At 47.6% G+C, this 14103-nt stretch overlaps 1 protein-coding gene across 1 annotated transcript; it reads right to left on the reverse strand.

The window, feature by feature from the left end:
- Nucleotides 1–5004: 5004 nt before the first annotated feature.
- On the reverse strand, nt 5005–11364 carry RABIF (RAB interacting factor). The gene is made up of 2 exons (XM_078879702.1): nt 11076–11364; nt 5005–7576 (listed from the first exon to the last, which is right to left on the reverse strand). The coding sequence occupies exons 1-2, from the start codon at nt 11196–11198 to the stop codon at nt 7316–7318; spliced, it is 384 nt and encodes a 127-aa protein (XP_078735828.1). The 5' UTR covers nt 11199–11364; the 3' UTR covers nt 5005–7315.
- Nucleotides 11365–14103: the final 2739 nt, after the last annotated feature.

The raw sequence follows: 14103 nt of genomic DNA on the forward strand, positions 1-14103 counted from the left end.
TCATTCACTCACCATCTCATTCACCCACTCACGCACCCGCGCATCCACTCACCATCTCATTCACCCACTCACTCATTCACTCACCATCTCATTCACCCACTCACTCATCCACTCACCATCTCATTCACCCACTCACTCATCCACTCACCATCTCATTCACCCACTCACGCACCCGCGCATCCACTCACTCATTCACTCACCATCTCATTCACCCACCCGCTCAGCCACTCATCATCTCATTCACCCACCCGCTCAGCCACTCATCATCTCATTACCCACTCACTCATCCACTCACCATCTCATTCACCCACTCACTCATCCACTCACCATCTCATTCACCCACTCACTCATCCACTCATCATCTCATTCACCCACTCACTCATCCACTCACCATCTCATTCACCCACTCACCCACACGCTCAGCCACTTATCATCTCATTACCCACTCACTCATCCACTCACCATCTAATTCACCCACTCACTCATCCACTCACCATCTCATTCACCCACTCACTCATCCACTCACCATCTCATTCACCCACTCACTAATCCACTCACCATCTCATTCACCCACTCACCATCTCATTCACCCATTCGCCCACCCACTCATCCACTCACCGTCTCATTCACCCACTCACCCAACCGTGGTGGACATTTCACGATCCTCTGACAGGATCGAGTCCGCCTATCGGACAAGCACCGTTGACTTCCCCACAAAGTGGTACATATTTGATCGACCCCGGAGGAATGGTATTTTTTTTTAAACAAGAACTGCACATTTAGTCCTTGGGCCAGACCAGATATCGGTACCACACAAGGTGGCAACACTTCAATGGTGCCATTTTATTTGTGACACCAACAGAAGTAAAATAATACACGAAAACCTTTCCAAATGAGAAGCTGTTTAATTTTTCTCGCAGGAAACCTGTTTTTGCACCTTTTGCAATCACGCCTATTTGCCCGGACGTTACAAATAAAACATTCCAACACCTCTGCTGTTAATTAAGGCAATGAATAATTTACTAAATGGATGTGTATCCCTAAGGCATGTATTTCATACATATTCATGCATTTATTCACACTTGTTCTTCAATTTCAGTGACTTAGTGAAGTCTGGAATAGATTGGCGCTCTCTGTTTTCCTTCCGTTTCTAGCAGCTTGTTTGCTCATGATCATTTGCTGGCAGGTGAGGCAAGTACTGGTAGTTCTGTATATTTTCTGTTCAGCAAAGATAGCTAAAGTGATAACTTTACCCTCAATGTATTGTTAATGTACCTGTTGAGATTATTAGTTAAGGCCAGCTACTACAGGCAAATATAATGATTTTTGTTAAGTTTGTCAATTTTTATATTTTGTTATATTTGCTTCTATAAATTGTAAACTTTCGTTACATTCACACAATTATTAATTGATGATTAAAATAATAAAAACTAACTATTAATATTTTATAAATAGTTAGTTTTTACGATTTTATACAGATTTCGCCAAGTAAACAAAGCCTTAAATTAGCATTTTTTTGCATCTTTCAGCGCAATTTGTCTCCGCATCTTAAGAAATAACCGAGTTGAATTGCCTATCATTGACAAGCTTATTCTCTGGAGCAGATGCCTAGCTGAGTCATACATGGCTATTTACTTTGCTGTCATGGCAATAAGAGGGGGAACACACAGGTAGACCTCTCCAATCTCATTGCTACGAGCATCACAATGCCAGAACTGGCATTGCGATATTCTCAAACTGACATTTTGCATGCCGAGTTTGACAACTCATGTTTCATAATAAGTAAAGACACATAATTCTACATGCTGCTTCCTACTTGGAATATCTCAGAGGGATTTTTTTGTCATTAAAATTTTAAGTGGTATTATATAAAAAAAAAAAATTGGCGAAAATCTGTTTTTAACATCTGTCAAATGTCCATAATCAACGTTTTTGGGTTTAGATCGCGTTATTTATAAATGTGTCGTAACCCTCCACCACCCGACACGGCCAATCAGTAAAAAGTGTCACGTTGACAAAAGACAAATAGTTCACTGTTTTAGCCGACCGGTGTGTTGAAGCGTGAAACCACAACATTTACAATTTGAGTACGACGTTTCGCTGGTAATTGCATCCAGCATCATCGGGCAATTCGCCAGGTAGAAACCTGTTCAGCCACATGATCCTGGTGACTGAAAGCAGGAAGGTGAATATGAAGGATGTCCTTGCCCACCCACTGGGCCCACTGCCATGGGCACTGGCAAATGCTGACGGGTCCCTACGAAAAACAAACAAGACTGTACTTGCCAGAGAGCTTGAAGAGAATGTGTCTCCTGCAGAAGACATCCCAACCCCATCTACTTCCATCATTGATGGGATGAGCCTGGTCCAAAAAAATGAATGGCAACAACAAAACCTTTGCACAGGTGGCAGAGTCAGCCTTGACCCAGGTCCTCCACGAGGGGGCACAGAGTGAGATTGATGTTGTTTTGATGTCTACCTACAGACTTTGATCAAATATGCTGAACGACCGAACCGGGGTGCAGACACCACTCTCCAGTACAAGAACCTTGCAGGGGGACACCACGTCCAGCAGTGGAGAAAATTCCTGTGCAGTCCCTCCAACAAGACCAGTCTCATCAAGTTTCTGGTGGAAGAGTGGAAACTCCCACGAGACAGAGAGATGCTGCATGGCAAAGGTGTTGTACATGACCTGTGAGGAAACCTGCTACAAGTTGACAGAAGATGAGTGTGAGGAAGTATCAGAGCTGCACTCCACGCATGAAGAAGCTGACACCCGTCTGCTCCTGCATGCATTGCATGCAGCAAATGTGGGCTCAAAGGCAGTTATCATCACAGCTGAGGACACTGATGTCATGGTGCTTTGTCTTGGCTTCCAGAAGGACATCACCTGTCCGATCTACCAGAAGTGTGGGACACAGAACCGCATACGATTTGTCGATATCAGCAAACTGGCAAGGTCACTTGGAGACAGCATCTGTGACAGCCAAATTGCCTTACACGCCTTCACAGGCTGCGACACTGTCAGTGCATTTGCCGGTCGAGAGAAGCTGAATGCCCTCAAGATGGTGAGAAAGGACACTTCCTGCCAAGGGACACTTAGTCGACTGGGGTAGTCATGGAATGTGAGTGATGAGTTGTTCCAGCAAATTGAACAGTTCACCTGTCGCATGTATGTTGCTAATAGCAGCACTGGTGAGGTGAACCAACTGCGCTACCAGCTCTTCTGCACCAAAAGGGGAGAAGTCGAGTCCAGCCAGCTGCCACCATGTAGAGACTGCCTCTTCACGCATGTTCAACGAGCAAACTATCAGGCAGCAATCTGGAAGTGCTGTCTGCAGGCTAACCCTGTGGTGCCAAGCCCTACCGAGTATGGATGGACAGACGATGATGGCAAGCTGGCCATTTACTGGATGCGCTCCCCACCGCAACCAGATGTGGTCTGGCAACGGCTAGCATGCAAGTGTGTGCGTTCATGCAAAATGCCAAGCTGCACGAGCCTGTTACCCTGTGCAGGTTACAGACCTGCAGTAACCAAAAACTGCAGGATGATCCAGAACCTGACTTTGAACTCGGTGAGTCAGATGGCGGGATAGACGAGCAGTTTGATGAGTGACACAGGGTGGGAGATTCTAATGGTATTACTATCTACTTAGTCAATGATACATGTAATCCATATATATCGTTAGTGATGGGTATATGTGAAGATTACATTATTGTTATCAAGCTCTGTGTGCACTTATATGGTGTTAACAAGGGTAACCAAGTCCAGAATCACCACACTGTGCATCAATTGTATAGCAGCTCCCAAGGTCGGTAGTTGATACAGTACACGTGTGTGCAGTGCCCTGTGCAGAAATATGTAAAGTGCTTAACTAAATGTTTTATTTTGACCGGGCAAAGCCCACTGAGCTGTAGACCATTCACAAGCGACCTGGCCTCGAAGGATGCCTCGACGAATTGTCGGCTTGTAATGTAGAGATTTAGAGCAGCCACAAACTCCAAACGCAAGTTGATTCTAAATGTGGAGAAAAATCCACGCGACCACAGGGAGAGAGAGACACCGCAAACTCCAAATACACATATACAGCAGCAGCAGGCGTCAGGGTCGGGATCGAACCCACGACCTCCTGCACACCAGGCGAGGTAGTCAACATCTCGCCATCGTTATCAATGCCAGCATCGTGGACACGCGCAGTGCAATCACTCCCCTCTTGTCCCACACTGCATTTAGACTCTTACTATGCACCGACATACTTCACCACGCCGGTCACGAGTGCGGCGGGTTGGTGAAGGGGGGGGGCACACACGAGTACAGTACAACAACGCGTCTCGCGAGGAGCTACGCGGCGAGGGGCTTGAGGCTTGGCAGGGCGATCTGGTGGGCGAAAGACGCCGACTGGCGCCGCGGTCAGCGACGATTTCCGCCACCCCAACGTGGCCAACCAGCGGCCAGGTCACGGCCAACCATCACCCACGGCCTGCAAGGCGCGGTGTGGGGTTGGGGGAAGAGGGCCCCTCATCCAGCAGTGGATTGACCAAAACAAACAAAACAATGAAAACCACCTTGGCAGTGTCACCGGCGTGCGTCCTTTGCAAGAGTCATAACCTGCGTATGGCTCTTAATCTGTGGGCTGTGCCAAACCCAAGCTCTCATTGTTACTGCCCCAGCTTGGGTCACTCAGCCAACACTGCCATCGTCACAACAACCACCACCACCAAACCAGCGGCCACACCTCGCTAGCAAGTGTAATTATTTTCTTCTGAGTAGTTTTTTTCGACAGTGTTACATGCAAATGTACATTATTCGTATTTACGTGTTTAACAATGCTTTCCCTTCGTCGTTGAACCGTAACATTTCAATAACACTGGGAATTTAAATACAGTATTGTTCGTCAACAAGTAAAGCAGTCACCACCGATATCATAAATAAATCTTTGCCGTATAAACGTGCACCGACATCGAAACAATTTACTCAAACACAAAGGCGTATATTTGTGTTTTTATTCAGCTTCGCTTAACTCACCGTTGGACTCTTACACGGTCAAGTTGGTGGCACGACTGTTTTCGCCGACAGGATTGAACTTCTCGCCTTTACGGGTGACCACCATGCGATCAAACAGGTGTTATAGGCTGCTTGCAGGGCTACGTCAACAGAGGGCAGTGCATAAATATTCATTGTTGTATCGTACTATGCTCCAACGTCTATGCACCCTCCCACCACGCATTAACCAGCGTGGTGATGTATGGTCAAATGACCGCCGCTGCCCGCGTGACATGGGCCAAGCCCATGCCAATCTCCCACAGTGTCACCCAGTTGTATAACAGAAGGGATTACATATCAATAATATTGGGTATGTGTACACCTTTAAGATTCTGTTTTCAAAACAGTTTTAACTGTCCTTCATATACAGCATTATCATAAACACACCAGATTTCTTTAATACCGTGGTTTGCTCAGTGGGTAACGAAAAAGTACAAAACATTAATATATACCCTACTGTTTCAAATGAATACTGCAGAAGTTTCATTTATTATGTAAAACAGCAGTCAGCTTTGTTAGTGCGCTCCAAAAAGTGGAAAGGGACTCCCCCCATTACACTCTGATGAACATCCCAGCCTGGGTTTTCCTTATAGTACCCACATTAATTAATGAATCAACTGACGTGGCAGATGAAAAATGTGTCACTGGCAACAATCATGCCGTTGGAGGAGTTGCCAAGCCATACAAACCCCACATTACCCAAACTCCAGTTCTCACACGCCGACCTAAACAGAATGCAGGGTAAGCAATGTGTGCGTAAAATAAAGACGTCCCAGTCTCCACTAATCTAACCAAGGGGAAGACCTGAGCAGATGGTGGGTGACAAGAAGGGCAGATCTTTGAGATTGCGTGTCCACTGCGGTTCAGCAGCTGCGGTATCTGGTAGAGGGTAGAAAGCATTTGCTGTGGCATCAATGGCTTTGGCCTTGATGACATCTTGAAGCTTGAACGGAGATAAGAGCACTTTGCTACATACATCAACCATTTCCCCGTACACACGTTGAACTTCTTTCACACCGTGCGTGTGCAAGGGTCGTTCCACGCTGCAGGTGCAGCGCGATTTGGTAAACACGGCAGTGTGCGTCGAGATGGGGAGGAGCGACTGGAGTTACTGGAAGACCTGCCACACAATCCTACGCGTCTTAGATGTTCCGTTTCAAAAATGCACACAACCAAGAAAAAGTTAAATAACCGCCCTTCATGTACGAGTCGGCGAATCTTCCCTTTAAGAAGGGATAGTCAACTCCAACGGGGTGTTTTTCACGGTTAAATGAAAGCCGACGCAGATTCTAACTGGCGGGGAGGGGGTGGAAGATGAATTTGCATGAATGTGTTGGGCGCAGATATGCTCACACATGCGCATCTTTAAAAATTTAAAACATTATCACGAACATTCATGTTCTTCTTGTCATGTGTCACGTTGTTACACTTCATCTGAAACTCTCACAGCACGTCGTCTTAACATTACATCGTGCCAGGAAATGGCCCCAGAGGATGAGGTGTCAGTCACTGCAGTCTCCCTCCCACATATCGTAAGAGCGCTCTTGTATGCCCTTTTCAATGATGCAACAATAAAACTTCACTTTCAGTCTCCAGCTCGGGAATATGATGACGTGAAACCCCATTTTTTATTCCCCCCATGCCAATATATCCTTTTCGTGCTCTCGGCACAACGTTACAAGACAAAGTATCCATTGGAATTTCATACAAAGCAATGCCACCCTTCATTTTGGGAGAAAGGCCCGTGGAAGCGGATACCACAGAACTATTTCCAAGATCCCTTCAAGTGGACCTTTGGTCAGCACTTTTCCCCACCCACCCTGCTACAAAGAGCATTGTTTGTTTCATGAGTTAATATTAAACTTTAATCTTCAGGAAATGTAGTCAAATTGAGTACGGAACCAATTTAGGCTTTTTTTTTCCCGTACAGTCACTCATGCCTGGGCAGAGCCCATCAACTCACTGCACTTGAGAAGAATGTGGTTTAACCACAGCCAGCTGCCCGGATTGGAACCCGAGATCTCAGTGGTGCCAGCTCAGCCTCTAACCTCTGACATCTGAGCCACTCCACCAAAATGGAATCACTGGTGGCCGTGCCATCGCATGTTACTGGGCTGAAGCCATCGACTCAATAAACCCCCGAGGACCAGCAAGTGGCAAGCTAATCAGACTCAAACCCCCGCAGACTTTCAGCTCAAGAGTCTCTGACGGGCTGTTTAGAATCTTCCCCCACCGCCGCCCTCCCCCCATCCCGAGCCGCGCATCGCGTCGTCACGCGTGTTTGACGCGCCCCAGCGCGACGTAGTAGCTGCTGCAGTCGTCCAGGCAGTGCCAGCCGATGGGACCGGCCTCGCAGTCGGCGCACGCCAGGTACTTGACGTTGGCCCCGGCGAGCGTGTGCGTGAAGCCAACGTTCTCGAAGGCGTACATGTCGTTCACCACCCAGTGCTGGTTCAGGAGCTCCGGTTCTGGCGCCACACCTGCCTCCGCCGCTGCCACCACTGCCGACTTCTTCATGCTTGGCAGCGTCATCTGATAATAATAACAATGATGATAATAATCTTTGCATTCATACAGCGCTTCGATACACTCCGCATATCAAAACCGCTTTATGTAAATTGCTGCAAGTAGATGTATTAATGGTAGAGCGCGCGAGACGCGCGCTTCGGGGGTGGGCGTTTAAATACCTCCCCGCTACGGCGTCCGAAAAGAGACAAAATTTTGCATAGGGGCGTCTTGGCCCAAAATTTGAAAATGACAAGATCCTGCAAAAATATCTAACTGGGATTACACAGCAATATCAGCAGCCCTACTGTGAAGCAACTGGAGACGATGTCTGTTAAACGGCACCTTGTGCTCTACGAATTACGTGAATTAAGAAACATGCCCTATTATCACCTCATATGAACGAAAAAAAGGATAAAGATGGTGATTACCCATCAAGGTGCGGAGTGTCTCGTAAAGCTGTAGAAATCATGGAAACCAGTGAAGAATCAACAATACTGGATTTCAATAACTTGATCAAAAAAAACACTCAGCACAAATAAGTAAGCAACCTCCTTGCTGCCTTCTAACTTATTCTGAATGAAACTAAATAATGTTCAGTGTGTTAGGGAGGGGCACCGCAAAGGAAAGTGTCTTCATGCTCAAACAGCCAAGAAGTCAGAGGTGGTGCTCATCTATTTACAGCCGTAAGCCAGTGGTGGAAATTCCACGGTAATGTGGCAGGACCGAGTCTATCTATAGGACAACCACGGTTGACTTTCCCACAACGGGGTACTCAGAAGTTACATTGACCCCGGAGGTCGATGCAATGATCAGTCGATTCAAAGCCCTCAACCCCCCCCCACAACGAGGATTTTAACCCGCAACCTTCAGATTGCGAGCCGCTGACAATCTCGCAGTGGAGATCTTGCAATCTATCAGTGGAGAGCTACAATCTCACGGTGGAGAGTGACAATCTTGTGGTGTAGAGTGACAATCTTGTGGTGTAGAGTGACAATCTTGTGGTGGAGAGTGACAATCTTGTGGTGGAGAGTGACAATCTTGTGGTGTAGAGTGACAATCTCGTGGTGGAGAGTGACAATCTCGTGGTGGAGAGTGACAATCTCGTGGTGGAGAGTGACAATCTCGTGGTGGAGAGTGACAATCTCGTGGTGGAGAGTGACAATCTTGTGGTGGAGAGCGACAATCTCGTGGTGGAGAGTGACAATCTCGTGGTGGAGAGTGACAATCTCGTGGTGGAGAGCGACAATCTCGTGGTGGAGAGTGACAATCTCGTGGTGGAGTGACAATCTCGTGGTGGAGAGTGACAATCTCGTGGTGGAGAGTGACAATCTCGTGGTGGAGAGTGACAATCTCGTGGTGGAGAGTGACAATCTCGTGGTGGAGAGTGACAATGTCGTGGTGGAGAGTGACAATCTCGTGGTGGAGTGACAATCTCGTGGTGGAGAGCGACAATCACGTGGTGGAGAGTGACAATCTCGTGGTGGAGTGACAATCTCGTGGTGGAGAGTGACAATCTCGTGGTGAAGAGTGACAATCTCGTGGTGGAGAGTGACAATCTCACGGTGTAGAGTGACAATCTCGTGGTGGAGAGTGACAATCTCGTGGTGGAGAGTGACAATCTCGTGGTGTAGAGTGACAATCTCACGGTGTAGAGTGACAATCTCGTGGTGGAGAGTGACAATCTCGTGGTGGAGAGTGACAATCTCGTGGTGGAGAGTGACAATCTCGTGGTGGAGAGTGACAATCTCGTGGTGGAGAGTGACAATCTCGTGGTGGAGAGTGACAATGTCGTGGTGGAGAGTGACAATCTCGTGGTGGAGTGACAATCTCGTGGTGGAGAGCGACAATCACGTGGTGGAGAGTGACAATCTCGTGGTGGAGTGACAATCTCGTGGTGGAGAGTGACAATCTCGTGGTGAAGAGTGACAATCTCGTGGTGTAGAGTGACAATCTCACGGTGTAGAGTGACAATCTCGTGGTGGAGAGTGACAATCTCGTGGTGGAGAGTGACAATCTCGTGGTGTAGAGTGACAATCTCACGGTGTAGAGTGACAATCTCGTGGTGGAGAGTGACAATCTCGTGGTGTAGAGTGACAATCTCGTGGTGGAGAGTGACAATCTCGTGGTGGAGAGCGACAATCTCGTGGTGGAGAGTGACAATCTCGTGGTGGAGATTGACAATCACGTGGTGGAGAGTGACAATCTCGTGGTGGAGAGCGACAATCTCGTGGTGGAGAGTGACAATCTCGTGGTGGAGAGTGACAATCTCACGGTGTAGAGTGACAATCTCACGGTGTAGAGTGACAATCTCGTGGTGGAGAGTGACAATCTCGTGGTGGAGAGTGACAATGTCACAGTGGAGAGTGACAATCTCGTGGTGGAGAGCGACAATCTCGTGGTGGAGAGTGACAATGTCACAGTGGAGAGTGACAATCTCGTGGTGGAGAGTGACAATCTCGTGGTGGAGAGTGACAATCTCACAGTGGAGAGTGACAATCTCGTGGTGGAGAGCGACAATCTCGTGGTGGAGAGTGACAATCTCGTGGTGGAGAGTGACAATCTCACGGTGTAGAGTGACAATCTCACGGTGTAGAGTGACAATCTCGTGGTGGAGAGTGACAATCTCACAGTGGAGAGTGACAATCTCGTGGTGGAGAGTGACAATCTCGTGGTGGAGAGTGACAATCTCACAGAGTGACAATCTCACGGTGGAGAGTGACAATCTCGTGGTGGAGAGTGACAATCTCACAGTGGAGAGTGACAATCTCGTGGTGGAGAGTGACAATCTCGTGGTGGAGAGTGACAATCTCACAGAGTGACAATCTCACGGTGGAGAGTGACAATCTCGTGGTGGAGAGTGACAATCTCACGGTGTAGAGTGACAATCTCACGGTGTAGAGTGACAATCTCGTGGTGTAGAGTGACAATCTCGTGGTGGAGAGTGACAATCTCGTGGTGGAGAGTGACAATCTCACAGTGGAGAGTGACAATCTCGTGGTGGAGAGTGACAATCTCGTGGTGGAGAGTGACAATCTCACAGTGACAATCTCACGGTGGAGAGTGACAATCTCGTGGTGGAGAGTGACAATCTCGTGGTGGAGAGTGACAATCTCACAGAGTGACAATCTCACAGTGGAGAGTGACAATCTCACAGTGGAGAGTGACAATCTCGTGGTGGAGAGTGACAATCTCGTGGTGGAGAGTGACAATCTCACAGTGGAGAGTGACAATCTCACAGTGGAGAGCTGACAATCTCGTGATGGAGAGCTACAATCTAGCAGTAGAGAACTGACAATCTCGTGGAGAGTGACAATCTCGTGGTGGAGTGACAATCTAGCGGTGTAGAGTGACAATCTAGCAGTAGAGAACTGACAATCTCGTGGTGTAGAGCTGCAATCTAGCAGTAGAGAACTGACAATCTCGTGGTAGAGAGTGACAATCTCGTGGTGTAGAGCTGCAATCTAGCAGTAGAGAACTGACAATCTCGTGGTGGTGTCGCGCCGGGGGAGCGTCACTCGTCAACCTGCTTGTGGACGATGGTGGCGGCGCGCGGCCTCAGCACTTGCGAGTCGCACCGCGGACACAGCACCGCCTTCGCGTTCTTGCCGTCCTCCGTGAGCACGCCGCTCAGATCTTCCGCGTCCATCGCTCGTACGCGACTGGCACACGCAACTGTGCGAATGGCTCCCTTCAAAACGTCGTCGTCTTCGTCTGCGGGGGAGTAAATGGGGAGACGAGCGAGAGACGGACACGGCAGGGCCCAGCTGTCAACCCAGCAACGCTCACAGCCACAACCACATTCCCTACAACGCATAAGGCCGCGCCCACCCCCCCCCCCTCCACGGCACCCTCTTGATTGGTTGCCTCCGCGCGCGCCCTCTTATGTGGACTACGGAATCCGTGGGTGTCGTGATCCCCCCCACCTCCAGTGCGCGGAAGCTACGGGTCGCCGCGAGGCGGCGCGCGCAAAGAACGCGTTTTTTTTTACCCCGAGGGCCCAATATCGTCACACCGTTAACGGCCGTGGTCGAATCCACTGCTGGATGAAGACATCCCCCCTCCCCACCAAGCCGTCGCCTTTAAATCGGTCTATTTATTTTTAAATCGTCAAGTTAGCTGTAAGTAATAATAATCCCGATTTAAAGCTTTCGTGACTGCAGGGATTCATCTTCTTGGTTCTAGATTTGAAGCTTTCGTGACTGCAAGGAATCATATTCTTAGGTTTTTTCGGTAAAGTCACGTAGGTAAAACATCAAAATTAATGAAAATAAAATAAAACAAAAAATCACGACGTTTCGGAGGCAACACAAGTCTCCGTCATCAGGTGGGACCGTCACAGCCGAATTAGCTGCATCAAGGTGCAGCTAATTCGGCTGTGACGGTCCCACCTGATGACGGAGACTTGTGTTGCCTCCGAAACGTCGTGATTTTTTGTTTTATTTTATTTTCATTAATTTTGATGTTTTACCTACTTGACTTTACCGAAAAAACCTAAGAATATCTTCTTGGTTCTTTCGGTAAAGTCACGTAGAATGGAGATAATAAAATAATAAAAATTAAACATAATAAAATAATTGTATTATATTATATGGTTATTATTTTATTATATAATAATAATATAATGGTATGTTTTATTTTTATTATTTCCATTCTACGTGACTTTACCGAAAGAACCAAGAAGATAATGATCCGTTCAGCATTGCGGAAAAGCATCGCCGTCCATGGCCTATCCACTGCTGGATGAAGGCATCGCCGCCACGTGCTCCGCCACGTGTTGTGTGTTATCGCATGGCACCTGCATTCCCACTGTAGCTGGCTCCGTTGTCATAATCGGGTGTTTCACCACACACGTACTTCTTATTCTCAGGTTTTTTCGGTAAAGTCACGTAGGTAAAACATTAAAAGTAATGAAAGTAAAATAAAACAAAACAAAAATAAAATTCACGACGTTTCGGAGGCAACACAAGTCTCCGTCATCAGGTGGGACCGTCACAGCCAGATTAGCTGCATCAAGTGAAGCAATGATTCAAGATGTAATCCCTTATAAGCAAGTTGAAGGGGGGGAGGAGAGGGGGGGGGGAGTTCATCAGAATGTGGTGGCCAATGAATGGAAACGTATCGGGAGGGAGGGGGGTGGGAGGGGGAGGGAGCCAACAAAAAATTTGGCGACGGCTTGGACGCGGCTGCTGCGCACGCCAACACAATGGACAGAGAGGGGGGAGGGGAGGTCTGATACACATGATAGAACAAAGGAACGAAAATGCCCATGTTTATACCAATGCAGGCTGAAAAATGAAGAGAGTACTGTTAAAAATAACTGGGGATGTTAACACTCGGTGAAGTAAATTAAAATAGTGCCTGTCAGATAATATGGTCCAAAAAGTGTAATTAAGTCTTTTTTGCGTGGTTAATAACATCTTTCCAGTGATTACTGAGTTTGTACCCATCATCACGGTTGAAATTATGTCTGTGTTTGTATATTTGTATGGCTTCGTGTACAAACCTTTGATGGTAGCCAGGAGGCTTGCAGAGAACCTTGGTCTCGGAAAAGACAATTTCATGAGAGCCCGCCGAGTTGTAGCAATGATCGGCAACGGCCGAAGAATCAGTTCTGCCGTGTTTCAGATCTGACTTGTGCTCGCGGACACGATCAGCAACATGACGTTTTGTTTCTCCAATGTAGCAATCACCACAAATGCAACTCAATTTGTAGACTCCAGGATACTGTAAGTCAGGAACGACATCCTTCACAGATGGAATCAGATCACGGATTTTATGCACTGTGCTGAATCGGACTTGGATCTTATGTTTGTTTAGAATTTTGGAGATCTTTTTGGTCACGCCTGCTATGTATGGTAACGTGATAGTTTTGGTCGGAGTTTCATGTGGTTGTTTCTGTGTGGTGGGAGAGACAGCTTGGCGGATAGTACGGTCAGAGTATCCGTTCATCCTGAGGGCCCGATGTACATGTCTTAATTCATCAGTCAGGTGGTGTTGGTCAGAAATGCCATGGGCTCTGTGGTATAGCGTTTTGATGAGAGAATTCTTTTGAGATGGGTGGTGGTGGGAATCCGGTTTCAGGTAGGAATCTGTGTGGGTGGCTTTCCTGTAGACATAATGTCCCAAGGATCCGTCAAGCCTCCTCTTAAACAGAATATCCAAGAATGGTAGTTTACCGTCTTTCTCCACTTCCATGGTGAATCTGATAGATGGGTGTCTAGAATTGATGTGGTCCAAGAAGTGGTTCAATGCTGGGAGGCCATGTGGCCAGATGACGAAAGTGTCATCCACATATCTCTTCCACAGGGAAGGACGCAGGGTGGATGTCTGGATGGCGTCTGATTCAAACTTTTCCATGAAAATGTTGGCTATAACTGGTGACAAGGGGGAGCCCATAGGGGTACCCTCATTCTGTTTGTAGAAGGTGCCATTCCAGGTAAAATAGGTGTTGGTGAGGCAATGCCTAACCAGCGCAGGTACATCAGAATTCAATCCCTGTTGGACTAAGTCCTCAATTATTGTTAGGGTGTCCGGTACTGGGACTTTGGTAA

The sequence above is a fragment of the Lampetra fluviatilis genome, chromosome 54 (assembly GCF_964198595.1).
Source record: "Lampetra fluviatilis chromosome 54, kcLamFluv1.1, whole genome shotgun sequence".
NCBI classification, from domain to species: Eukaryota; Metazoa; Chordata; class Hyperoartia; order Petromyzontiformes; family Petromyzontidae; genus Lampetra; species Lampetra fluviatilis.

Excerpts from the sequence above, each read along its gene's own strand:
- RABIF (XM_078879702.1), bottom strand. The coding sequence starts at position 11,198 with ATGGACGCGGAAGATCTGAGCGGCGTGCTCACGGAGGACGGCAAGAAC. Across the intron at positions 7,577-11,075 it reads CCACCATCGTCCACAAGCAG|ATGACGCTGCCAAGCATGAA; the intron begins GTTGACGAGTGA and ends TATTATTATCAG.